This window comes from Triturus cristatus, chromosome 6 (assembly GCF_964204655.1).
Source record: "Triturus cristatus chromosome 6, aTriCri1.1, whole genome shotgun sequence".
In the NCBI taxonomy this organism is placed as follows: Eukaryota; Metazoa; Chordata; class Amphibia; order Caudata; family Salamandridae; genus Triturus; species Triturus cristatus.
The window spans coordinates 214,352,848-214,378,439 of record NC_140589.1 but is presented as its reverse complement, the minus strand read 5'-3'; the positions used below and the strand labels follow the sequence as shown (position 1 = coordinate 214,378,439).

At 45.0% G+C, this 25,592-nt stretch overlaps 1 protein-coding gene across 1 annotated transcript in view; it reads right to left on the bottom strand.

The window, feature by feature from the left end:
• Positions 1–259: 259 nt before the first annotated feature.
• Positions 260–25,592, bottom strand: part of ANKRD66 (ankyrin repeat domain 66) — a 56,161-nt gene continuing 30,828 nt past the window's right edge. The window contains exons 2-4 of the mRNA XM_085609150.1: positions 21,243–21,401; positions 13,857–14,085; positions 260–1,330 (exon numbers count right to left, since the gene is read on the bottom strand). Of these exons, the coding sequence (XP_085465276.1) occupies positions 1,111–1,330; positions 13,857–14,085; positions 21,243–21,390 (597 nt within the window). The 5' untranslated portion in view covers positions 21,391–21,401 and the 3' untranslated portion in view covers positions 260–1,110. The remainder of the gene's footprint in view (positions 1,331–13,856; positions 14,086–21,242; positions 21,402–25,592) is intronic.

Here is a 25,592-nt window from a genome sequence, read left to right as displayed (position 1 = left end):
CCTTCCTGCTTCCTTACTACCATTTTTACCTGTAACCTGGGACTCCTAACTTGAGGATAATCCTTATCCTGTTTCACCTATACTATTAGCTACCCTGTATCTTCATATACCACACCATTAACTGTCAATAAACAACATATGTCACAAGATACAGAAGGTCATATAGTGTTGAATCGCAGGTGCTTATACAAACAGCACACATATCCAAGAAATACCTTAACAACTGACAGCCTATTCTAAAAATGCAAGCACTTCTGGTTTTGTTTTTATTAGACAAATCAAAATAAAAGTCAACAATAGCGCAATGGATGAACTTCCGGTGGGAGTCTCAATGCCCCCTTCAGATGCGTCAGTGCCTGCTGGAGTCTCTGGAACTATGAAACCTACATTGTACAACTGGGGCATTTTAGTTCAGTTGGTGCAAGGAAAGGAATCAGAACTTACACTATTTGAATGAATAAATATCACATACAGAGAGAGCAACTACAAATCATTATTCAGTAAACGGTGCCTTCTTTAAGGTCCACCAAGGCACAGCCCTCAGAAACAATGTCCAAAGGTATAAATCAGGCAAAATGTAAGTGTCGGATTTCATTTCCAGATTCCACTTTGTACATTTTTGCAGTGAGGTTGCTCTTTTGAGACTTATTGGAGCTTTTCCCAAAAACTGCTGTTTCTGCTAACTAGAGAAGGACCCCAGTCAATGACTTTAATTTCAGTCAGAGGACAAAACACTTGAACGTTCGATTGTGGCCAGGGTGACTTCCGCCCTCGAACAGCCCCAGCAGCGGCGGTTTTACCAGCAGCAGCGTCCTTTCCCTTCAGAAAATGTGTGGTACCTTCTCTGTTCATATGGCTGGCTGCCCCTGGATGCCCTGTGGGTACTTATGCTAAAGGAAGCCTGGCCATCTTCTTTGGCAGTGGGGTAGAGGAATGTTCGTCAGGCAGTAGAAAGAGCAAGACGCTGCAAAGGTAGAAATATGTTTGTTTCTTCGAGAACATTTTTCATTTGGATTGCTGCTTTAAGGCATATCTCGATGGCCTGCTTCCAAAATGGCGTGTCCTTTCCTGCTGCTTTATCTTGTACCCATCAGCTGCCTCCGCCGCAGCTCAGCGTCTTCCTGTCAGTGTTTCTTTCCCGTATCTTTTCTTAGCCGAGGTGGTGGGCGGCGCCTTTGGCTTTTCTGTGGTTCTGGCACGCTGCTTTTTCTTTATTAGTTCAGATTCCTCAAACTCTTTCTTTTTGTCTTCCCAGTCTTCATCAGTCTCGTCCAAGGCTTCTCCCCGTAGTTCCGCCATGAGCCGGAAGTCCCGGCATTCCATTTCAGCTCTAGTAAACAAAGAAAGGGACAGCGGTATGTTAGCGCACAGTGACACCATGGCCAACTTTCCTTGTCAATGCAATTCTGAACGTTCTGGTCCAGGTACGTTCAGTTTGTGGAGCTGTAAAGTAAACGTAGCTGGCACTCAGACATGTTTGTCATGGAGTCTTGGACTCTGGTCAGAGTTACGTTTTTCAACTTCCGTTTCCTATTCATTGTAAGCAGCATGTATGCTCTTTCACCTACCTACTCCGTCTGATTGTGTCAGGTACATTAGACGATGTATTATTGTGGCTTAGATTTTAATTCTGAATCTAGGATTCTAAGCCTGGCTATTAGCATTAACATTATCATGAAGTTTAAAAACGTGTGATTTTGGGCCAATTGCTTTACCCCACGTCTAAAATTATAAATATGTAATTTAGTAATACAATTATGAAATATAATTGTGTAATTCAAACATGTGAATCAATACTCAGCGTATGAAATTCTGTATTTTCTCTCAACAACCCCCCTATTCCAACCCAAATAATGTACAAAATTATGTTGCCTCCAGACAAGTTTGTGCTAAATACACACATTCAGAATACAAATTCCTAGACAGGGCTGCACTGACTCACAGTGGTTATAGGACCAGTGAGGTGTTATAGGAGCTAGGTGGAGGAAGAACCCCTGAACCTGAAAGCGCCCAAAATTGAGAACTACAGAATTTTTCCTAAATACATATTATGCCATTTTTGAGGACAGACTCCCAAAGCAGGGTCTTTATTCAGGAATGACACTACAAATGTTCCACACATGCAGGGATCGGTCTCCTACGGCGTGGGGGATATTTGTGGACTGGTTCACTCCTGGACCACAATGTCATGACATCGGGTGTCACAGAAAGAACAGACGTCGGTGGGAATGGAATGGAAGGGGATACTTCAAAGTGAGCGGCCTCTTCAATTTCGTTCACACTGGCATAGGGTCATACAGTGGTTTTCCTAACAGAAGGTTTGGCAGCATTGCCCTTGTTGGATAACCGCACGAGTCAGTCAATTTTAGCCGAATGTCCATTTATTGCCATCCTCAAGCTTTGCTTTAGCCATTTGAATCCTAGTACAAGTAAATATGGTTGCCTACTACAACAGTTTTAAGATTTTTATGATCTGTATATCCAGTCTTTTGGTCACTTCCCTGTGCTCTCCAACTGTGAGCACCTTTTCCACAGTGTGCATTTTCTCGAGGACCTATAGGTGATTTCATTCTTAGTGTGCACTATATGAAAACATCTTACCCTGGTGTAAATCCATAAACATACATACATTGACAAATTCCATAAGAGCAAGATTACTGCAGAACAACTGATCTATTTCAAATTAAGTTGCTATTTCTAAGTGAACAATCAAGATTAACTTTGATTGTTGCAAATATGTCATTGCCTGTAAGGTGTTATAAATCTCCCAAGGTGTGACTATTTCGAAAAATTAAAATGAACACAACAAAAAAATCTAGCACAGACACATCATTGGAGCATACCCTGAACTGTTACAGGAAAAATAAGTCGATCACAGATGCTCAATCAATCAATCAGGGGAATTGTAAGCGCACTACTCACCCGTGAGGGTCTCAAGGCGCTGGGGGGGGAGGGGGTGGGGGGGGGGTTGGAGGGGGTTGGTAAGCAGCTCCTTGCAAGATGTTATTCAAGAGCAGGATGAAAGTGCATGTGTATGCTGACTCAGACTTATCACGTACACAGTGCCCAGTGGAACAGTAGGCCATGGCTGCCCGGCACTCATGCAAGTGCACTGTAAATGGAAACAATCCGAGCATTTGGTATTTTCATTTTATATTTGTGCGGGTTTGCAATGAAATGTTAACCAGTTTGGGTCTGATTTACGAAGGTATTTGCGCGTAGTAAAGTTACGAGTATGGAGTCTCCACACCCGTGGCACAGTCTCTGTAATCAGGGTGGAATGTCCAAAGGGCGCACTGAGTACGCTTTTCAGGGATTCCGCCACGAGTGAATCAGGCCCTCGGTAAACACCATACCACACCTTTATGTCCACGAAGTGCAATCTTCGCTCGTGTGTTGGTGTTAAAGGCACACCTTTAGAGGTATCACTGATACTAAAAAAAACTTCCGCAAACATTTGAAGACACACCTGTTCAAAGATTAAACTGGGTTCCTCCACCGTTTGCATTTGCCAAGTGTCAGGACATTCTAGTAGTAGCCATGCGCTTTACAAATCCCGATATTCTTTCATTCATTCATTCATTCACTCCAAAAACTATACTTCTGTCTTCTCATTACTTTGAGACGCGAGCACATTCGTCAGAACATCTTCCTCCTCTCTTCACTGATATTGCGTTTACTGCTTTATTCCCTGTAACCAACAGTAAGAACAAACACCTGCAAACTGCTGCCATTTTCTTCAAAGATAAGTAACAGAGAAACCACAGGCACTGTCCAGCTGAGTAAAGCATACAACCTAACTTACAATGGCAAAGAATGCAAGTGGGGATAAACAAGTCAATTATTAATATTAGCCCATGTATTCCTTCAATAAAGCTCACAGGCTTTGCTGCTACTCCTGGTTTAGCCCTTTGGCAAAATCACTGTTTCCCTGTAGGCAAATAAGAAATGAAAGAACAAGATGACCTCATTTGATCCAACGGGCTAATGCTTCGATGACCGTTTGAGAAGTGAGCAAGTGGAAAATATCGACAGAATCTACATCTTTCCCAGAAGTGAGAAAAGTGAAGCATACCGCCAGAATATTCATCTTAGAGCTATGTGTTGTGAACTTGATAAAATATCTAGCTGTGATCTGCTTCTAGTTGTGATATCAGCTGTGTATTCTATGCCCTGTAAACTTTAAAGATGTTCTGAAAAGTGGCCTGCTTTATTTCACAGCACTCCAGCCACCAGGGAAGTGTGTTTATCCCAGGTTGGCTATGAAAGAGCAGCGTAGGTGCCCCTCCTCTGGACACTCCAAGGAATGTTGCGTGGTGCATGTCATGGCAACTATAAAGTGTCAGATGGGGGTGGGGGCTGAAGACCAGGGTACCAGTGTGTGAGGTGAGACTCAGGACATGCATGAGCCGGACTTGTCGGCCCAGCACAAGAGGACACATCAGCGGGTTACGGGGGATTGAATACTGCATGAGGGGTGTCCACAGGGGCGGCTGGTGGATTTTGAAACTGGTGGGGCGAAAAATTTGTACCCTTGTACGATGCGCGAGCGAGCAATGCGAGCGAGCCCGAACTGAAAAAGGAGGGTGCGGGGGGGTTTCCCCCCCGCAAGAAAACTTTGCAAAAAATGTATTCAAATGGTGGGTTTTACACCACATATTTACTGTAAATTTTTGCAAAAACGGGATCCAAATATAGCATTTTAAAGCACAAGTGTGAACAAAACATTACAAACATATCAAAAATGTGCCCAATCCTCTAACTGTTCTGCTTGCAAAATGACCCCCAAGCCAAGCACACACAGCCAATGGGAAGAGGCCCTCTAAGTGTTTTCTACCTGTAACACATCTCTTCCTCTTTACTGTATTGGTTAATGAAGTCATCAAGGCTCACACCATTGGTAAGACCGTACATTGCAAATACTTTTACTTTGAAAATTAGATGGCGAAAGAGATCCATCCCAGGATTGCAGTTCATCCTTGATTTTTTTAAGATTAGCCAGACAAACAGAAATTATATTGCAGCACTACTATCCCCTTAACTACCGCCACAGAGTCAGTCACCCTGACCCTGCCGTCCGGGCCCGCAGGCAACAGTAAAGTAAATTATCGGATTCGCAGCAGAGTAGACAGACAGTGATAAAAATGAAAAGCAACAGTTAAACAGTGTCGCTTAGCGGCACCATTGCCTTGGACTGGTGTCCGCAAGGGGAGCTGATGTGACTCCCCCAATCCAGTGTCCGGCTTCCGTCCTGCCTTAATCAAGTGTGGATGGCTCTCAGCTCACATGCGTAGGTGAGTGTGGCTCAATTATCAGAGTGCTCGCCTTCGGCCTGGGAGACACAGGTTCGACCAAAAAAACAAATATTTAGGTAGAGATTAGCGCGCCTTGTTATCCTAAAGCACTCACGCTAGAGGTACAAATAATAAATATATTTTTAGGGCCCCGTGTCAGAAGAATGGTAAATCAGATCGGCAGGCACACGGGGTATCCGGCGGGGAGTTTGGGCGCCCACTAACTTTAAGGAGGACCGGTCCACATATGGTCTGTCTATTAAGGTCCAGCCCAAGGTCGCTGCGTCGGTGTTTTTGGGGGGAGTTAACAGTTCGAGGCAGGATAGCTGGCTGCCTTCTGCATCCGAGGGTGCTGGTGTTCAAAGTAGGTGGACTCACATAGAGGCGCTATGGCCGCTCTGAGGCCGCGACCGCTGGGGGCGTGGTGAGTTTGCTGGGGGCCCTGGTGGTAACAGGCGGCACGGGGGAGAGGGTGCGCGCGATTTCGCACCTCTGTGCCACGCCACCTGGTCTTGTGTCAGCCAACCTTGTTCCAGCTGGACACGCCGTGTCCCAGTCCCGGCCACCGCGCCGTATGTGCATAACAGTTACACTAAAAGCTTAAGTTGCCACTCAAAGTGTGAGGAACCGGGTTGTCGCCGTACATGATGGGGGAAGGGAATAAACGAGAGCTGGTATCACACTTCCACCAGGGGACCTGCAGCCGTCAGTACAGTCAGTAATGGGTCTCTCAACTCCAGGATAGCTCCATGGGTTGAGCGTTCGTCACTGAAGCATGGAGATATGCAAATCTTAGTCTCTCTTCCAGGCAGCAATGTTATTATTACCCCGTGTAGTGGCCCACACCATGAGGCTCATGGTGTGGGCCACTACACGGGGTAATAATAACATTGCTGCCTGCAGCCCTTTGAAAAGGCAGGAGTGCACCGTGAGCTAGATAAAAGTATAATAGTGCCTCTTCTACGTCAGGCGCGCAACGCCCATTGGACTCAAAGGGCTTCAGCCCCCCGTCGTGTTTGGCTGCCCGGGAATGAGACAGCTTCCCGGCGCACACACAGCCGCACCCGAGTACTTCACAGGTCTTTAAAAGACCTCTTGCTTGTTAATGAGGCTTTGATGGTTTTCACCCCTGCAGCTCCACTCCGACTTTTGCTTGAAGCATCAGCCCCCCCCGAAATTTGACTCTAGTTGCGCCTCTGGTTAACAGTGTAGTTCAGGTTTTTTAATTCCTACTTGGGGCAAGTTAGTAGTCCAGTTCACTGGAGTCAGACTCACCAAATTATTGGCGGGGCCGGGTCATGCCAAATGCCCTGTCCAGTCTGTGGAATGCCCAGAGCTCTGTGCAGTGTGCTTTATGAAAGACCCGTGAATGAATGAGCACCTCAGACTCTTTTGACATACACAAAACACTTATTTATATAGTAAATATTCTGCAAATCGCCTAATGTTGATCACCAAAGATGTCTTTCCTTGAGACCAGAAATAGGGAACGAGACCTTAAAAAAAAATCTGTGTGTAGGTTGATTGATGGGGGATATTAGCAAGCCAGAGAATACATACCTCACACTAGAGTTGTTGTCACAGTAAGTCAAATCACAACACTCCCACACACTCTGATGGATTTTCCAGCCAAACCTAACTAAGGTACACACTTTGCTGCATATTAGATATGCAAATAAATATATGTATACATTTGGATTTGATCATATGTAAGCCACACATTCACGTCTATTTTACCCTTTGAAGCACGGAATATTTTAGGCAGTCGTGAGCCTATATTTAAAAATCAATGCACAATAGCAGACATGCCAACCCTCCCGATTCAGGCGGGAGACTACCGATTTTAAGGCTAGTCGCCCGCCTCCCGATGCCTGCAAGCAAAAACCCGATTCCTCTGGGGCACAACACTTGCATCACCCTCTCTCTTCCTGCCATTGCGCTCCATGCTTCTGAAATGTAAGAAAAAAGTGCATTTGCGTTTCAAATGTCCAGTCCTGCAGCAGCACACTTCCAAAGCCCAAACCCGATTCAAGGCCCCAATCTCCCGATTTTTTTTTTTTTTTTAAATCTCCCACTTTGCTCTTCGGAAATGTTGGCATGTATGCCACACACACCAGATGCCCTCCGTTGTTTGGGTTCGTTCATCATTGCAGACATGCCAACCCTCCCGATTCAGGCGGGAGACTACCGATTTCAAGGCTAGTCTCCCGCCTCCCGTCCCGTCCCGATTCCTGCAAGCAAAAACCCGATTCCTCGGGGCCCCAACACTTGCATCACCCTCTCTCTTCCTGCTATTGCGCTAAGATAGATGGACATGGGTTTATATTTGTTATCATGCGAGCCTGCTTAGCTTAGCTACGTGTGTTGGAACACATGATTCTAAAGCCCATCCGTTTCTGCAATGGGTGTAATTTACTGATATTTGTGTTTTCCTCATCTTCATTGCTTGATTTCGCTTGCGAAAAAGTGTCACTCATAGTTGTTGAAATGTCACTTATACTGACACTGAAATTATAAAAATGTCACACAAAGCAATCTGAAACCTTTGCAGCTATGTACACAGCGAGGAAGACGAACTTCTTTGGTAAAGTGATTTTTAGATTTGTTGTGTTCATCATGTATTCAGGTTAGATGCAAGTGGCATGAAGCCGTTACAAGATGCTTATGTGTCACACTTCCTTCCTGTAAGTGGTTACTTTCTTATCACCTGCCAGCCAACCTTCCTGTGGCATACAAAATCCAAAATGCTGTATTACAATCAACACATTTCACTCATCTTCTTTTATTATGGCAGTTGTAACTCATGATTCTGGCACTGAGCCAATGCTACTAGCTTCAGGTGGTTTTAGTCGTCTTGGCCGGGTTCCTGCAAAACGAGATACATCTGCCCTGAAAGCGAAAGTGTGTGAAGTAAAGCCGTGATACACCAAAACACCACCCATCAAATAACACAATGGCCTCTAGGTGGACAGCTTTATGGCAGCCCTGAGCCCCTCCAGTGACCAAGAGACTGGTCAGCCCCAACTCGGCATGCCAGAACCTGCGGTGTTTAACAGTTTTTTTTTTGGGGGGTGTGAACTTGTGCTTCCACGTGTGAGCTCCTTATCACTCTGCCGCAACTGCAGCGTGGGAGGACCTGCCATGTTGTTTAAAATCCAGTTGCCTGCCCCTTAAGTACAGTCTACTGATGTGACCAGCGTCCTAACAGTGTCTGTGGAAGAAAGCATCTCGTCAGCATCCCGGTGGCGACTTCTTAAGAGGGAAAGTGACATCTCTGGTGAGCCAATGTGTTTGTTTGGCATGGGAATGAGTGCTGGCTATTTCTTTGTCACCAACTGTTAATACATTACAATTGTTGCTGCACATTTCCAATACGTTACGCAGTTAGAAATGCATGGTTTCACTAGCACAAGCATTACCAGTTTAAAGTTGCTCCACTACTCATTTCAGGCACGTGACAACCCGTGCAGGCTGTATGTGACGTCAACATGGGACATAAGGCCGAATTTTCATCGAAAACCAACGCAAAATGACGTACTGACATCCATCTTTGGGGCATATTATCAAGCCAGGCGATAAAATTATCGCCGCTTTAGCGGCAGAAAACTGCCGCTAAAACGGCGATAATGGGCTTGATAATATGCTCAATGGAATTCCAATTGAAGACCATGTTATGTTAGATGTGAAGGACATCTAACATGGGCTTCAATTGGAATTCCCAAGGGCTTATTATCAAGCCCATTATCGCCGTTTTAGCGGCAGTTTTCTGCCGCTAAAGCGGCGATAATTTTCTCCTGGCTTGATAATATGCCCCATAGTTCGTTGGTAAGAACTTCTTTCACTTTCATGGCGGTCACGACGTTGTGGGAAGTCTTTTATATTTAATGCAGCCTGTCCACCTAAGAACGTTTATGGAACCTGACATTTGATTTTTGCATCTACGAGATGTTAACCCCTCAGAGCTGTACATCCTACGTGCCGCCATGGTGATCCTCTGAACTGCTGTGTGTTTTTCCAAGACTTTGGTGCAGTGTGTGCAGTCTTGTTCGGACACTTGAGGATAATTAGCTGGGGCATACATACTACAAGGAGCAATGTCAGTCTCCATTGCCTGAGGTATGCCTCCACAGCGTTTACTGCCAGGGTACTTTTCATCTTTGTCAGTGTGCATAGACTGGGAACTCCTCGTTGGAACTTCATTTTGGTAACGGGTCAGTCATCATTAGCGCAAAGAGGAGTGCAACTCGTTACAGGGTGCTGGTATTGGCATTTTCTGGCTACTACTACTGCATGATTTGAATATATCAAACTTTATTGGTTAACTGCTTGCTGACAAATGCGCTCCATGCTTCTGAAATTTAAGAAAAAAGTGCATTTGCGTTTCAAATGTCCAGTCCTGCAGCAGCACACTTCCAAGGCCCAAACCCGATTCAAGGCCCCAATCACCCGATTTTTTTTTTTTTAAATCTCCCACTTTTCTCTTCGGAAATGTTGGCATGTATGCCACACACACCAGATGCCCTCCGTTGTTTGGGTTCGTTGTTTATCATTGCTGCAGACATGCCAACTTTTGCCAACCCTCCCGATTCAGGCGGGAGACTACCGATTTCAAGGCTAGTCTCCCGCCTCCCGTCCCGTCCCGATTCCTGCAAGCTTGAAGCAAAAACCCGATTCCTCTGCCCTCGGGGGCACAACACTTCACACTTGCATCCTCCTCTCTCTTCCTGCCATTGCTGCGCTCCATGCTTCTGAAATGTAAGAAAAAAGTGCATTTCGTTTCAAATGTCATTTGAAACGCGAATGCACTTTTTTCTTACATTTCAGAAGCTGGAGCGCAGCAATGGCAGGAAGAGAGAGGGCCTGCAGCAGCACACTTCCAAAGCCCAAACCCGATTCAAGGCCCCAATCTCCCGAGTCCCGATTATTATTTTTTTAAATCTCCCACTTTGCTCTTCGGAAATGTTGCAACTCGTTACAGGGTGCTGGTATTGGCATTTTCTGGCTACTACTACTGCATGATTTGAATATATCAAACTTTATTGGTTAACTGCTTGCTGACAAATGCGCTCCATGCTTCTGAAATTTAAGAAAAAAGTGCATTTGCTTTTCAAATGTCCAGTCCTGCAGCAGCACACTTCCAAGGCCCAAACCCGATTCAAGGCCCCAATCTCCCGATTGTTTTTTTTTTTAAATCTCCCACTTTGCTCTTCGGAAATGTTGGCATGTATGCCACACACACCAGATGCCCTCCGTTGTTTGGGTTCGTTGTTTATCATTGCTGCAGACATGCCAACTTTTGCCAACCCTCCCGATTCAGGCGGGAGACTACCGATTTCAAGGCTAGTCTCCCGCCTCCCGTCCCGTCCCGATTCCTGCAAGCTTGAAGCAAAAACCCGATTCCTCTGCCCTCGGGGGCACAACACTTCACACTTGCATCCTCCTCTCTCTTCCTGCCATTGCTGCGTTCCATGCTTCTGAAATGTAAGAAAAAAGTGCATTTCGTTTCAAATGTTATTTGAAACGCGAATGCACTTTTTTCTTACATTTCAGAAGCATGGAGCGCAGCAATGGCAGGAAGAGAGAGGGCCTGCAGCAGCACACTTCCAAAGCCCAAACCCGATTCAAGGCCCCAATCTCCCGAGTCCCGATTATTTTTTTTTTTAAATCTCCCACTTTGCTCTTCGGAAATGTTGGCATGTATGCCATAGACACACACCAGATGCCCTCCGTTGTTTGGGTTCGTTCATCATTGTACGGCCATACTCGCTTCGCTTCTGTTCTCACTTTCACTTTCACTGACAGAGACAGACTTTAAGTTTACTTAGACTTCACTTCACTTACCCCCGTGTTTTACCGACGACTCGATTATGACATGCTCGACCTGGCTGGCTCCATCGATGTTCTCATCATAAACCGGGCTCCTCGTCGCAGCAGTGCACAGCGTGGCAATACCAAACTGGAAACTTCTGGAATTGGTCTACTCTTTCGACTCCTCCCCCAGACCCCAGCAAACCAATCACTTGATCAACAACAACTGTTGCTGGGTCTGGTGGAGGAGAAGACAAAGGCCACTGCCACACCCCCACAAACCCTAAGCCTGCCGGAATGCTCCCCCCTCGGCCATTGGAATTAATGGAGGGCCTCCAGCTCCGCCCTGGGCCAAGGGAATAACGCCCAAAATCGAAATGCTATTCTGCTAGTTAGACATAGGCTGCACCCACCAGTGTGTCGTCACTGCCCTGCTTTCTGGCTCTAGGTCGAAGAAATCTTCGCCCAGCCAAAAGCATGTGCAGACACTGCAGAGCAAAGGCCATACCCCCACACCCCCCTAAAGAAAACCCCAATTTTGTACATGTTTGTTCACTGAGCACTAGCAGCCAGCACAATTTATTCCTAGCTGCTCAGTGTTTTTCATCAGGCATTTTTTTTGTCCCCCAGGGTGGGAGGGCGACGCCCATCTCGCCCCTATGCACCAGCCTCCCGTGGGTGTCCATCTCATTCAGTACTTCAGCGACTGTTCTTCTCTTGGCAGAAATAGCCCAATTCCAGAACTGAATTAGTCCCATGGACTTTTCTGCTCTTCTTGGCTTTAGCTGTTAGCCAAAATGCCAGTGTTTTCCCAATGCACAGCAGGAAAAGAACAGAGGACAGCAGGGACCGACAGCACTGGACTACAAGTTACACCATATAGTGCACTGTTCTGTGCTTGCAGGCCTGAACCTAGAGAGCAGCAGTACTCGAGGGTGAGCTGCAGAGCCGGGCTGGTCATTCAACTGCGCTGGCATTTCCCCAGTAGGCTGCAAGGTCAAGGCTTTCAGAGCAGGGTAGGCTGTCATAACCCAAGGATGCCGTCTGACCCGATTCTATTTGAGTCCTACTGCAGAGTGGGTCTGGCTTCAGCATTTTTGTCAGGACTGATTTTGGTTTCCATTCCGGCCGTGGTAGACTGGGGCACAGATGTGATTACCTTATGTTGCCATTGCCAATGCCCCATTGGTGGCTACAGCTACATGCTCGCTAGGTGCAGTATAGATAGGGGTGGAGGCACATGCGTGCGCTGGTGGTGATGTCATACTGTGAGGGAGGTTGAGAAGGCTTTGAACATCTGCAGGTGGTGGGAGAGGGCCCTATTAGGTGCTGTAAGGCTGTTGGGGTGACAGGGCTCCAGCGTGCCCTGGCGGAGCTTCAATCTCCTTACAGACTCTCCGCAATCAACACTGGGAGATTTTGGGGAGGGGGAAGAGTTTAGAGAGACGTCCTGTGGCAGCAATTTCATGGCCAAGTTGCATATTTATATAGCGCGAACTCGACCCGCAGGTATTGGAGCGCTTTACACAAGCACCATATTTACGTTACACATTCAGGCACGGGGAGATTAAATGATTTGCCCAGAATCATAGGATGAGGACGTGACCCCCGAGGCTCGAACCCTGGCTTCCAGGACCAAAGTTGGCAGTCTAGCCGACGGACCACAACCTCTCCCAGTTGTTGAATAGGGCTGGTTTAAAGCCCATACCTGTATGTATCTATGTGCTGTGTGTTGCTTGTTGTGAGTTGTGTGTTGTGTATAGTGGTGAAATAAGGATATTCCCAGACAGCTAAGGCTGTCTGTATCCAGATCCTAAAAAAGGGTCTGATCGCGTTTGTGGTTAAAGGATGCCTGGGATGGTCATCAAAGCCATCCAACCATGAGCAAGGAACTGACCCAAATCCCACTCTAAGGGGCATATTTACAACATCCATGCAGCACTTAGACACTGCCGGAGCATCACTTTTGTGATGCTCCGGAGACGCAGAGTGCCAGCCCACAACTACAAGGCCATGTAAAGCCACCCTGAGTGGCTTTATATGGCCTTGTAAAAATGGGCCCCTTTCACACATTACTCTGCGTGAAAGGGGTGTTCCATGGGTGTCGTTGTGGGTGTTCCCACACAACACCCATGGAATCTGATACATTCCCAGATTTACATGGTTTTGTAAACCTGGGAATGCGTCAGATTCTAATGCCTGCCCAGGAGAAGGCGTTAAAGCGGCATAACGAGGGAAAATACCTTTATTTCTCCTCATGTTTTTATCTTTCTATGTGTGCTGCATTCTGCGGCCCACATAGAGGAAGGAAAACACCATCAATTATTGTTTTTGTGTAAGAAGGTGTCCCTTCCTGCTCAAAAACAATCATCCCTGCAATGCAGGCACACAAACACTATGGTGCAAAGGGGCCTGTGTTGGCGCTAGCACAGGGATGAGCAGTATTGCTGTAAATACGACGCATCCCTGCACTTTCCTAATGACGCAGCACAGTGCAGCTAAATGGATGGCTGCGGCATTTTATCACAAATATGCCCCTAAGTGGATGTTATGTATTGGAGACGATAGGATTTGACAACAGGCAACTTAAGCTGTCAGAGACCTAGACATAAAAAGACACAGGAAAAGTACAACCAATCCACAGTACTGGGCTGTGGTGCCCTGAAAAAGAAGGTAAGTGGGAACACATGCTGGTGAAGCACATGTTCCTTTGATTTGCGAGCTGTATTTCCACCCTATTTGACAATTACTCACGTCTCCAGGTATTTCACGCAGTCCTGGTGCCCATAGATTTGTGCAATCCTTTTCGGGGTGTCGCCGCATAGATCGGGTAAATCCATGGGCGCGTGCAGTGAATGAAGACACCGTAGGACCACCAGCCTGCCCGACTCGGCAGCAAAGTGGGCCGGCGTCCACCCGGAGTCCGTCCGCAGGCAGGGGCGAGCTCCCTGCTCGACCAGCAGCTTCACCATGTCCGACTGCCCTGCAGGGAATAGGCAGAGTTAAAGGGGAGACTGCTAGAAGCTTAAAACATGGCATTAACAAATGACACGGGTCTAATGTTTGCAAGCAAAAGCATACCACATGCCTGCACACATGCTTCAAACCTGCACACAGTTCAACAAATCTCCAGGCATCCATGCAGACGGAAGACAACAAACTTACTGGTATGCAATCACCCATACTTTGATACCCCAAAAAATACTAGCATGTATATGCATGTGCACAAAAACAACATGCGGGCAGGCCCACTTAAGCACCTACGTGCATACAGGTGACACACACACACAGGGACCTAGAAAATAGACAACACAAAGAGCCAGATATAGACACACAGGCAACAAACGCACAAGAATACCAATGACTCACATGCGAATGGATGGGGGATGCAGAAAGAGTGGAGTGGTGGATGCCTGAGTAGATGGGTGGGTGGATGATATGGATGAATGAATCTAAATGGAGGGAGAGGTGGATGAATGGGTGCATGAGTAGGGCAGTGAATGGCAATGGATGGAGGTGGATAGATGGGATGGCAGCAGATGAAGGGATGGATATAGGAGGTTTAAACGAAGGATGAACGTGCACTCGGACAAATTAATGAGTGAATGTATGTAAATGAGTGAATGTGTCGATGATTTGATGCATCATTGAGTGGATGGATAAATGGGGCAACAGACGGATGGACAGATGTCAGACTAGTGAGTGATAGATTTTTTTTAATCACAGGCGAGTACACTGAAGGCCGTTTTCATTATCTTTACATCGTGGTACTTTACATTAAAAGTAAGTAATTGTAAAAATATTTTTAAGTGTCAGAATTCTAGGTTTATATATATAATACCCGAGAGTGTAACGTAATTAAGAGATAATACAGGTTTACACTTTATTTATTTATGTATTTCTACAGTGCACAACACGCATGCGGTAGGCGATGTCACGGCGCTAGGTAGTTACCATTACTATCCAATGAGAGAACTTCACTATAGAGAATACATAAAATGGGGAAAAGCCAGGTTTTTCGTTTTTTCCTAAATCGCTTTTGCACGCAAATTGACACTATTGCGGAAAGGAAAAGAACAGAAGAGACCAGGTTACAAGACATTGTGCATACAGATCTGAGCTCAGACATCATCTCAGGACCTGAGACAGATCTGACACTGCGGTGGAAAAGAGCCTGGCTTCTTGTTCAGAAGAGCACTGATGTAACACCATGTAAGGCAGCAACATACAACCATGATAGATGCATGAGTGAACCACGAATGAATGAGTGGATAGAAGGATACATGGGTGAGTGGATGGATGGCTGAATGTGTGAGTCCATGGGAGTGTAGAAGCACTAGAGGGTGCTTGATGGATGCATCAGTGGGAGGATAGATGCATGAGAGGATTTATGCATAGACTGAAGGGTGCATAGGAGCTCATATAGATTAGTTCTTTGAAAAATCTATTTGTTTGCATATGGATGCATTCATGTATGGGGGGTCGATTATTTATTTTTTATTAATTAATGTATTTATTTTTAAAAAGCACAGATACCTAAAATGTGTCCTGGCGATAGCAGATGCCTAGAACCAGCCTGCGAGGCAACAGATTAGTTAAAGAAGAGCCAGGTTTTCCGCGCTTTGCAGAAGGGGTGGCGGCTCGGAGATTGGCACTGCATGGCAACCAGGACCCAGAAGACCCGGCTGATGAATAGGAATCTGAGGATAAGTGAATACATGCCTGGAGGTGGTTGGGTGGAGGAATACATAGGTGTGGATAGATGGATGTATGAATTGTTAGGTTGATAAATGCTTTAGTGTGTTGGGCTGAATAAGCAAGATGGTGTTTGTTTGAGTGGTACATGAATATCACTGAGTGGATGGATGGATAGCTAGATGGATGGATGGACGGATGGATGAATGGATTATTGATGAGATGGTAGAATGAGGCATAGGTGGGTGAATTGATGGATATTTTAGGATATGAGAGGGTGAACAGATAAATGTATGAAAAGTTTGAAGGACTAATGTGCGGGTATATGACTAGACAAATGGATGCATATGCTGGGAAGATGGCTAAGAGGACCCATTTGCGGATGGATCCACGCTGGGGAGATGGATAACAGAGCCCATCTGTTGGTGGACTCATGGAACGATGGGTGTATGCTTTGACAAATGGCATAAATGGGAGATGGATGTATAAGGGTGATGCATGAGTGGGTGGATGAGTGTATACATGGGTGCATGGACGGTAAATACCTGAATGGGTGGATCAATGAATTTGTGGATGTATGAGTTGATGGATCAATGAATTCACTGGTGAGCGTGAATGAGTGTGAGTGGATTGGTGGAAGGAGGAGGAATTTATCTTTGTGAGTAGGGGATGGAGGGATGTGTGGAGGGGTGGACGGAAATGTGTGACAGTATGTGTATGTGCAGTGCAACAGAGGGTGGATGCATGAATGCTCTTCTGCTCCTACCTCTCTGTCCAGCCAACTGGTGCATTATAAGTGTTTTGTTGCAGCACTTTCTATTCACAAGACTCTACCATGGTTCCCGGCCTCCCAGCTCATCGCTTCTTCTCACCAACCAGCATTTCAAAGTAGCCTCATGGATTCATTGAGTGCTTTGAAGCAACCAACATGTTATTGCATGAATGTAAGGGTGGATGCACACCTGCATGAGTGAGAGCATGGATGCTCGATTGTATGATGAGCGATCAAGGGATGGGTGAATCAATGTATTTCAGGGCAGTGTGATGCGTGGGGGTACATGGTTAGATGAATGCACGTGTTTAAATAAATGAATAGATGGGTAAATGCATGGGTTGTGCGATTCTCTATTCTCCTTTTAATTTTATCACACTCTCCTTTGATTACTAGGATCCACGTGCAACCCCTTAACGAGCCTCTAAAAACTCAGATACACATTTCCTCAGTCCATTATTCATTCTCAGTTAAAAAAAAATGACTGACAAATAGTTGCTCCATTTTCTGGGGGTAACCGCTGTAATTAGGAAATAGAACCCTAACAAATAGTGTCATTATGCTACTCGTTAGTACTCATGTGGCTTAATGAAAGAATGCCAAGATAGACCGATTGCAATATGTTCTGTCATCACACACAGAAATCAAACATCACATCAAGCGAATGGGGCAGAAAAAAATGCCCTTAACAGAATCTTTAGCCAAACTAAACAGAAGGATAAATTCACCAACAATATAAACCTTTCCACACAGATTGGCACAACTGAGAAATCTAAACTGCAAAAAGGAAAGTTTTACAAGCCCATTCAAATCAAAACAAATACCCAGAAATCAATTGCCAACCAAAATTAACCCGCCCGACTCTTGGTACCCTACCCCATTTAGAGATGGAGGAAATGCTGTTTTTGATTGCAGAGTCTAACCATGACCTGCCATCAGAAACAATCTCCCTCCCTCCTTCCCGAGAATGATGTTGTAGTGCCCAGCTTACACAGTACAGCATTTCTTACACTAGTCTGGTCAGCTTTTCCATGTATAGGTCAATCATACTAACCATTGTGGTCTTCGCCATGAGAAATGTTCTGTATGTCCCACACACTGAAAAAAACTCCCATTATAAAAAGGACATTCTTTTTTATTTCTTTTTCAAAGACAAACTTCCTCTTTATATGATTGTGTTTGGAAAACAAAATTATAGCCATGCCTCGATGGCCTGCCATTCAATCTTTCCTTTTTCACCCAAAGTGCTCTTGCCATGTTGAAGAAAGTGATTTCAGCAGCTAAAAAACCTGGTCAGTTCATTTGACCAGGACCCCCTCAGGCCACCAGGGCTGATTAGAAAAGAAAGGTAAAATTGACACTTTAATAGGATTTAAAATGTTCAGTAACTCTTGATATCATTGTAAATTCACTATTTTGCATTAGTAATTATTTAAAAATTTACCATAAAGAATACAAGTTTAGTGGAAGGATCAATAATCAGTCCTTCTTGAAGTCAATATCTATATTCTCTGTAAAAGGACCCCAGAAGCTTCTCCATTGTGTCCTATGTTTAATTGTATCAGCTCTCTGGAGAGCTCTACTGCTATCCATGGTGCTGAAGCTCAGTAGGGTAACATTGGCCCATGATTTCTCATAAGAAAGGATCCCAATCAGTATTCTTACTGAACATTGCTTTAATAAAAGCAGAGTATTTTAAACAGCACAGTTACAACTTGATAATATTTTATGGTAGAGATTTCCGATTTTAATTTATTATTAATTTTACCTTAAACTGTGGGATAATTTTAGGCTTTTAAACATTCTTTCTTTTTAGCATGATAAGCCCGACATATGTTTTTTGGAGTGTATCAGTGATGCGTGACTACTATCCACTCATTAACCTCCTGTTTGTGACTCACAGCCTGGAAAAGAATAACTACAACAATATATGGAGCAAAACGATATCTAGTATATTCTTCAGACAAATCTCTACAAGGGACAGAATCCACTCTGTCTAAAGTCAGAGAAGACTCATGCATCACCCTTGACGCAGGTGAACAAGCTTTATTGATATTCTTCAACCAATCAGCACGTTATGATAAGGATGACCACACCATGCAAGTGAAAAGGTTCTGTGGCTGAGTCAGTTGACTTGCCTTTCTTTAAAGTGGATCCAAATCTTTCTCCAGAATGTAATCCTAAAAATAAGAATCTTCTCACAAATGGCAAGAAGTGAGAACCCGATCTCTCCTTCACTCTATAAACCTGCGTGTAGAGTTGACATAAACCCTAGTGATGAAACATGTGGTCTACACCAAAACGCAGTTGTAGATCTCAACACCATTAAATTACTAGTCATAAGGAACAGTATCCCATTCCACCAAACTAAACATTGATTACGGTTGAAATGATCCTTGGTGATAAAATGTTTGATCTACGGCTTTCGTAAAATCTGATGTCCCTATTACAAAGAGTCTAGATTCAAGTGGTCAAAAAATAATGTGTGTATTTAAACACTCTGCCATATCAATCTGGTCTGAAAATAGTACACTGGCTTCTGGTGGAATCCAGAATTGAGTGTAAAACTGCACATCATTCACAAAGTGTAGTGGGATAAAGGGTCTAGCTATTATAATCTAGCACCTCACTATTTCCCAATACTGCAGAAGCGTTGGAGTGCACCGTATTGTGTTCCAAATGAAATCTGTACATCTGCATCCAGGTGCTCTTCAGTTATCAACCGGAGTGGAACCACCCGGCCAGTCAAAATCAGAAGGTGTGAAACTGTAAGATTCAGAAAATAATGCAGTCTCGCTATACCTTATCGGCAAAATTGTAGCCCTGTTGCCTTACTTGCAAAATTGTAGCTATGTTGCCTTATTTGCAAAATTGTAGCTATGTTGTTCTGCTGCAATCATGTGAAGCAGCACGCACTCAGAGTTTGCCTTGCATAATGCCACATTGGAGTGCTTATGTAAACAAATAACAAAGTAAATAAGCCGCTGACAGAAGAGAAAACTGCTAAGGTCCAAAAGGAGGAGAAAAGGATGGGCTTTTGATCCCTTGGGAGCATCAGCTTTTCTAGTCCCAGCTGGAGGTGAGGAAGGTCTGATTTCCAAAGGGAGGAATCTTGGTAGCGAGAAGATCGGGCTGCAAAGCGTTTGCAGTTCCACTGATGGATCAGGAGGATAAGTTGAGCCGAAATTCAGTTTGTGGCCCTGGCTATACCATGTGCTGACGCAGGAACGATTTCAGTTACTTGCACTTAAATAATGTGTTAATCTGCAAACCCGCATTAACTGTACCTTATACATGGTTTGCTCACAATGTATTCATTATGTACTCCCTTATTATTTTCATATTGTTTCTATGGGGATTTAGCAGAATGAACCATATATTTGACTATCTTTAGTTAGTCAAAGTACATTTAAAGTTGACATGAGTGGGCCCAGGTTCCTCACTCCACCTTGAAATAAACGTTGTATGTCTGTATGCGGTGCATAACATTTTTCTGTTTCATATACCAGAGACAGTATGTGCTGATTTAATATGGTATTGTTTGCTAGTTTACAAAGATTAGTGATTAGTTGGGTTGGGATGAAACTTCAACACCTGCTGTGGAGGAGAAAACGGAGTGATATTGTGAAGGTCGCGGTAGGAGAAGAAGTTGTGATTGCGTTATTCTGTAAGAAGGAGGCCGACACCAAGTACGGAGAGAACATTGGGTTTTAATAGGTCATCGCCTAGTAGGAAAACCTGAAAATTGCATCATTTGGCCAGAATGTTATGTTTTAAAGGTGTGAAGCTTTTTAGTTAGTTAGATCACTTGCCCAGGGTCTAAGACAAAAATTGGGTGCAGGCACCAAAATAAAAGTGGCCCCATTAGTGACGCATATAGGTAATAAAAAGTGTTAAATCAGGGAATTCCAATGTAAAAACTGGCCCACCTGGCCATAAAACTGGCCCACAACTGTGAAAAGAACGGCCCACACAGTGATCTGTCAGACCAGCCCATCGGGCACAGCTTGGTTGCCGTATCGGCCAGTACGACCCTGCACTTGTCCCATCCACCATTAAAGGCTGACGTCCTTTCTCATCTCTTGAGACCAATGATTTTTTTTCTGCTCATAGAGATTCTCTCAAGTGAAAGTACATTTCTTCCCATTCAAATTGGAACCTTTCTCTGGTTCCTTTATGTGGTTCTCCTTTCGATTTTATATTTCTGATATCAGCTGTTTCTGAATTTCCCTGCCCTGCCCACAACTTTATCTTAGAATTAGGGAGTTTCCTTTATGTTAAAGAGGGTTTGCTTTGATTTGCATAAGATACCCTTCAAAACGCAATATTGGCATTACTAATGGAACTGCTTGGATCATAGTCATTTATGCTGTATTCAAGTGGGTATCGATTTTGCCTTAATGATTTGATTGGAGATTTTAATTTTACTAATCTGTTAATAAACCTTTATGGTTTTGTAATCTGCTCCTCTCTGTCATTACTGTGGGGAAAATATGCTTCACTGTCAATGGAATGTTACTGAAACTGTGATGTCAGTCTCTGTTGGAGACAAGGATCCCTCTTGGAGCAAACAGCGGAATTTCGAGTTTGTGCAAAGTTACAACGGTGCAAATACCATCCTTACCTTATACACTATCACATGCATCAAAATATACAATAAAATAAAGGTTTACCTTTGGCTGCAGCCCAGTGCAAAGGAGTCCTGTCGTTCCAATCCATATCTTTGTGGTTCGGATCACACAGGCCTTTCCTCAAAACCTCCGCCACGAGGTCGTAGTCTCCCAATGCAGCCGCTTGGTGGAGTTCTGTCATGTCCGACATTTTATCACAGGCTGGAATAACATGGACAATATAAGTTCCTTTTTTGCCGATTTTAGTTGTTGGCAGTTTGTGCTTGCTGTCAATTGCTATTTACTTTCAATACTACAGCCTCCAGTTTTATATACTGATTTCTGGAAAATGAAATACGAATCAGTGTTGCCTATCACGTTCCATGGAATCAGCTTTGCTAGTCTCCAGAAGTCTCTGTCAGCCAGTTGGACATTGAGGCCCTGATTACGAGTCGCAGGCTGACAGGGGCGTGGCAGTGGCGGTCCAACCACGACCGCACCAGCGGTTCGACCGAACCACTACAAGTTGGGCAGTCGAACTGCCCTGGGACTGCCACCGCCTCCAGGGAACTCTCATTCCCTGGAGGTGGCACTGCAGTTCTGAGGCAGCAAAATATGCTTGGCAGGACCGCAGTGATCCCGCCAGGCATATTATGAGTTTCCTCTCCGCTGCGGTTTTCATGGCGGTTCCACCGCCATGAAAACCGTGGTGGAGAGGAAACAAAGTGGGCCCTACAGGGCTCCCTGTGCCTCCTCCGCATATGGATGCACACTGGGGTTCATAACATGTGCCCCCCCTGTGTGCATGCACACCAGTTCCTGCACGGCATGGCTTTCGAGTCCATGCCGTACAGGAACCTTATGTGGCGTTCACATTGTGGTGCCTTTTTCAAAGACACAGAAGCTTTGAAAGAGGCACCACAGTGGGACCCCCCACGCCACCCGCCTGCCAGACGACTTCTAAGTTGTAATCTGGCGAGCAGGCATCAGTGACTCTCAGAAGTGCGGGGGCATGGTGGTGGCAGCCAGCCCGCTCCCGCACTGCCGAAACTCGTAATCAGGCCCTGAGTTGCAGTCAGCAGCACTGCACCACGTAGTCCCTGCATAGCTGCCTTGACAGTGTTCTGGAATGCCTGACACCACCACTATGGATCCACAAGGAGTGTCCTGGAGTGTCCTGGAGTACACCACTAACCATCTGTGGATAAATGGCAGTGCATTCGGAGACCAGAGGGGAGACTTTAGGACATGTTGTGAGCCATGTGGGGTCATGGCAAGCTATGAAGGAAGATGTGCATTGATGGGGCATGAGGGAGACATGAGCTTGTTTGGAGGAATGAGGGATTATAGCAGCGGATGGAAAGACAGCAACACTTTGGGAATCCATGGATTGCACAGAGAGATATGGGAGTTATAAGGGAGATGTGGAGGCTGGAGGGGACACATGGGGCCATGGGTGAGCATAGAGAGTGAAGGAGAAGAAAAAAGAGCCAGCAACTGACCGCCCACATTAGGGGTCGAAGAGGAGAAGCAGAAATGGAGATTGTGTGGCGAAGGCATGCCAGGGAAAAGACAGGCGAGGCTTATGAGGAGATATTTGTGGTTGCCTGTGAGACATGGCGAGCACAATAGGAAGACATATGGGCCAGTGGGGTGATTTTGGAGGCTAATACGGGAGTATGTAATAGGAGCATCAGGAAATGCTGATCAGATATGAGGGGCTGAGTAAATAAGCTTTTCACTGAATCACAATGTTCGGCTGCACTGTTTATCTGATAGCAATCAGCAGTATCCCTGTGGTAACTGTATTTAACACTGTGTCCCACACTAGACTTTAAGAGTAAGCCTTGACGGTTTGTCCTAGATATCCAGTGAAAGTCTAAGTTTGAACAGGAGCTACTTCTCGATTCATGTAGCTAGAAGTTGTATATGGCTTCCATGATTCGATGCACAATAGCCATGGCATTGCCCACATGCCCCCAGAGCCCCTTGGTCCATAGAGAGTTGACCAGTCAGTAGGCAACTACCCATTGCAAGATCCATTACATTACTAGAGTTATTTTGTTTGGTATACTGTATAGTACTGATATTTCACCGCAAAGTGGCCATTCTTCAGCACTGCGAATGATCACTTTACAGTGCTAAAGATTACCACATTTCCAAGGGCAAAGGAAAGTGGATATCAATTAGATGGTGGAACTTCTTAGAAGACTTGAGTTTCAATCTCAATAGTAGGGTGGGTTTCTCCTAGTACAATGTCTGGTAGAGTCCTGCTCAGCCATGCAGAGTGGAGCTCTAACCCAGTGAAGTCAGATCACAAGCGGATAGCTTTTTGGAACAGAGCCGCGTTGATGGATTGGATGGTCATCATAGTGGATCCAAAGACATCCAAAAGCTACTGCCTTCTGGTAAATTTACAAGGGGGAGTTCTAACGGAGACATTAGTTCTGTCCCTGTTGGAAGTCACGGTGATACAGTAATATGATAACTGGTATGTTTAGTGATGAAAGGTTGACCAACCACCACACCATGAAGAAACAATCCTATTTCTACTAAGAAAAACAAACTAACCATGCACTTAGTATAGGGATGAAGCTCCAGGAAAATACATTTGCCCCTCATGCAATATAAAAACAGGCAAAATCATGACCCAGAAGACCTCATCCTTGCTCATATTCACACAATGATCTCACACCAGGCTTAAATGCATTTAGCCACATAAAATTCATGAACGGCAGCCCTCGACTAAATAGTGCTTCCAACAGCACTGCCCAGATATAATTCTCAAGCCAAATCCATTAGAAAGCACATCAGACATGCATCCACCATGTGCAAGCTTCACTATCTTTGCACATCTGTCTATTTATTTATCAGATCTAACAGCCTTTGGCGTGGTCTTCTCCCAAATGATTTGCCTTCTCCCCTCCTGTTTGCTGAAATTCGTTTTTGCTGGCTTTAGGACTTTGTGCACTTTACCACTGCTAACCTCTGCTAAAGGGCTTGTGCTCACTCATTAAACCATGGTAAAATTAACTTATTCCCATTTGGTACATTTAATTTACTTTTAAGTCCTTAGTAAAGTGGTACCACATATACCCATGGCCTGCAAATTAAATGCTACTGGTGGCCCTGCATCACTTATTGTGCCATTCACTTAAATGGCCCTTTAAAACATGTCTCAGTTCTGCCACTGCAGCCTGAGCGCAATTTAAACTGCCAATTCCGCCTGGGAAAATAAACCTTTTATCAGGCCTAAAGCTCTCTATTTATTACATATAAGTCATCCCTAAGGTAGGTCCTCAACAGCCCATGCGGACATGTCCATTGTATCAAAAAGGTAGGACATGTGTTTTTAAGTTGTACATGACATGGTAGTGAAAGACTCCAAAATCCGTTTTCCACTACTATAAGTGTACCTCTCACATAGTATAACATTGGGTTACCTTATTACATTTAATGTGTGCTAATAATTGATTGGGAACCTGTAGAAATATAACGTTTGGTCTAATCAGACTTGTAATTTAAAATCCTCTTAAATGGTAAAATCGGATTTTAAGTCACAATCCTGAAAATTGCACTTTTAGAAAGTTGGCATTTTCTTGTCCTATTCATTTGGTGCCTGCAGCCTGTGTCCTGGGTCACATGACCGGGTGTAGTTGGCAATTGGTCTTTGTCTATTCCTCCCAGGCAGTGACAGGAAAGGGGTGTGGATGTTAGCAGGATTGGCCGTCCATCCAGGATGTGTGGGGATGAGCTGTTCCCTTCCCCACTTACATTTTAAAGGGGCTGCCTCCAGCACACTCATAAAGAACTTGACACGAGTATTTTGTCACCATAGGCCTCTTAGAGCCTATGAAATTTTCCAAACCAAATGTAGAAAGGCCTAGACGTTTCTATCACTTCAAAGGCTGGCACCAGGTACACATATTGGACCTTGGAACCAATTCTTCTGTTCACTCCTGGACCTGTGGAGAATCACCAGAAAGGATTGGCTTATACCTCAGAGAACTACCCTGCAGTTTGAGGCCTGCTTTGTACCCTCAGAGAACTGCCCTGCTGCTTGAGGCTTGCCTTGCTGCTTGATCCCTGGACTACCATAATTACTCCAAGGGCTAGTTGGCAGGTCTTCTGTTCTGAACTACAGGGACACACCAAGCTCCAACAACTTTGAACTCACATATGGACCCTGCCTGAAGTAAGCCCTGCCCTCCAAGAGGTGCCATCGACAGTCCTGGACTCTTGTAAGTGGTGCTAAAGGTGCCCAAACAGTCAAAAACTGAAACTTGGAACTTAGAACATTCTAATCAAAAAGTGGCCTTAAAACCCACAAGAGAATGGCACCTACCTTCTCACTGATCCACCCAAAGTACCTCATCGGTATGCCTGACTTCGCTTCAGCTCCTGCTATTTCGG